This window comes from Apaloderma vittatum, unplaced genomic scaffold, assembly GCF_000703405.1.
Source record: "Apaloderma vittatum isolate BGI_N311 unplaced genomic scaffold, ASM70340v1 scaffold40567, whole genome shotgun sequence".
NCBI lineage: Eukaryota > Metazoa > Chordata > Aves > Trogoniformes > Trogonidae > Apaloderma > Apaloderma vittatum.
In genome coordinates this window covers 8,220-10,242 of record NW_009728676.1, presented here as the reverse complement: position 1 = coordinate 10,242, position 2,023 = coordinate 8,220, and the positions used below count along the sequence as shown (strand labels likewise).

The 2,023-nt window shown below is 40.0% G+C and overlaps 1 protein-coding gene across 1 annotated transcript in view; it reads left to right on the top strand.

Moving 5' to 3' along the window:
• Positions 1 to 219: 219 nt before the first annotated feature.
• Positions 220 to 2,023, top strand: part of GPN1 (GPN-loop GTPase 1) — a gene marked incomplete at its 5' end in the record, with an annotated part of 5,654 nt that continues 3,850 nt past the window's right edge. The window contains one exon of the mRNA XM_009874142.1: positions 220 to 366. Within this exon, the coding sequence (XP_009872444.1) occupies positions 220 to 366 (147 nt within the window). The remainder of the gene's footprint in view (positions 367 to 2,023) is intronic.

Here is a 2,023-nt window from a genome sequence, read left to right as displayed (position 1 = left end):
GGAGAACAACTGTTCTTGCTGTTGAAGACTGAGGCAAAGAAGGAATTCCTCATCTTTTGTCATTATGTCTTCTCTTCATGTATTCAAGTTTGGTAGAAATAGCGCTTTGAAAGCTTCAGACCAGGGCTGCGTATTTTTGAAAAGATGGAAATTTTTATTTGCCCACTAAACAGCCTATGGCTGAGAATTCATCGTTGTTACTTTCTCTTCTCCTTCCAGACAGACATAATTGACCACAGTTTTGCAGTAGAATGGATGCAGGACTTCGAGACTTTTCAGGATGCCCTGAATCAAGAGACATCCTATGTCAGCAACCTGACTCGTTCTATGAGCTTAGTGTTGGATGAATTTTACAGTTCTCTAAAGGTAAGAATCTTTTTTTTTTTTTTTTTTACTATCTTTCATAAAAGCCAGGAGAAGATAAAGCTCAGGGAGGATATTACTGATGTGTATAAATAGATGATCTTTCGAGGTCCCTTCCAACCCCTAACGTTCTGTGGTTCTGTGAAATACCTGATGGGAGGATGTAGGGAAGACAGAGTTAGGTTCTTTTCAGTGGTGCCCAAAGACAAGACCTGAGATGTGGGAAACTGTGTTTAAACAGAAGAGGAAAATTTTACTGTAACAGTACTGTTACAGATGGTCCAGACAAACTGTGGAGTCTCCATCCTTAGAGATGCTCAGACAAGACCTTGAGCAACCTTTGTAATTAATCTTGCTTTTTTGTTGGAAGAGGTTGGACTAGGTGGTCTCCGGAGCTATCTTCCAACCTAAGCTGTTCTGTCCTTCTGTAAAAGGGGTTTGTACTGCCCTTTTGAGCTGAAATCTGCTGAGCCATACATTCGGGGCAAGGATTTGCTAGTTTGAACATAAAGCAACTTCAGGTGCTTGTCATGCCGAGGGGAAGCCTGAATAGTTTAATACTGAATTGTGATTAATCATCAGAAGAAAGCTAAGGTAAGCAGTAAGAGGTAATCTTCTGTGTTGCAGTGTCTCCCATCTGAGATAGCTTTTCTTGTTCTGAAACTGTCAAGTATAGTTGGGCAATTTACTGTGTAGGAAGAAGGGGAAAGTCTGAAAACCAAACAAAATTCCTATATATTTGCTGAGGCAAGAAAAAGTGTTTTTTTTTTCCCACTGTCACTGGTTTTGAGAGGCCGGATTGTTTCAGTTTCTCTGAAAACACTGTATATCGGAGGATGTTAATGATCCTGCAGTCTGTGCTAAAAGGGTTCAGTAATAGTGCTTCTCATCAGCTTTTACTTAAGAAAAAGCAAGCAAATGGCGTTATGGATATTACAACAAAGACGAGGAAAATAAGTGATTCCATTCCTATAGATAATGGTAATTTAGCCAAAACAAAAATATTGTAACTGCCCTATGTGGAACAACAAACAATATTTCAAAACAGATTGTAGTGGTGCCACGCACGGGACTAAAGTACTTACTAGTAGTAGTTGCCAACAGCCTGTTTGTACATGTGCCGCATCTGTTAGAGCAGTAGGCTGGGGAGCAGGACATATCCAGAGGATTATAGAGTAGAAGGCAGCTTGTGCTTCAGTGTGATGGAAGTATAAATATGAATGTATATCAACACAGTGCCTAGACTGATGGCTAAAGTCCTTTGGAATGCTTAGTAGTGTATTTGTTATACCACTGGTAAAATGCAGGGGTCTTGTGGAGAAAGCCTTCTATTTGAAAGTGAGTAAAGACATGTAAGATTCTTAAGGGCCGCTAAGTACTGGCTAGTAATCGTCTTAATTAAAGGTATTTTTAGATAAGGGATTTAATAAAAGCAGAATGACTGGCCAGAAGTGTCATGACAGACAAGTTCAAATTAGAAAGTAGATACACATTTTGAACCTATTACAATAGTAACTGACGAGATTCTCCATCTCTTGCTGTTCGGAGGGTTGAATTGGATGCCGTTTAAAATGTGCTTCGGCTAACTACAAAGTATCAGGCAGAACTTGGAGGCAGAAGGCTGGTTCTTGTGGTCTGCCTTGCTCTTTAGTTCTGGTGC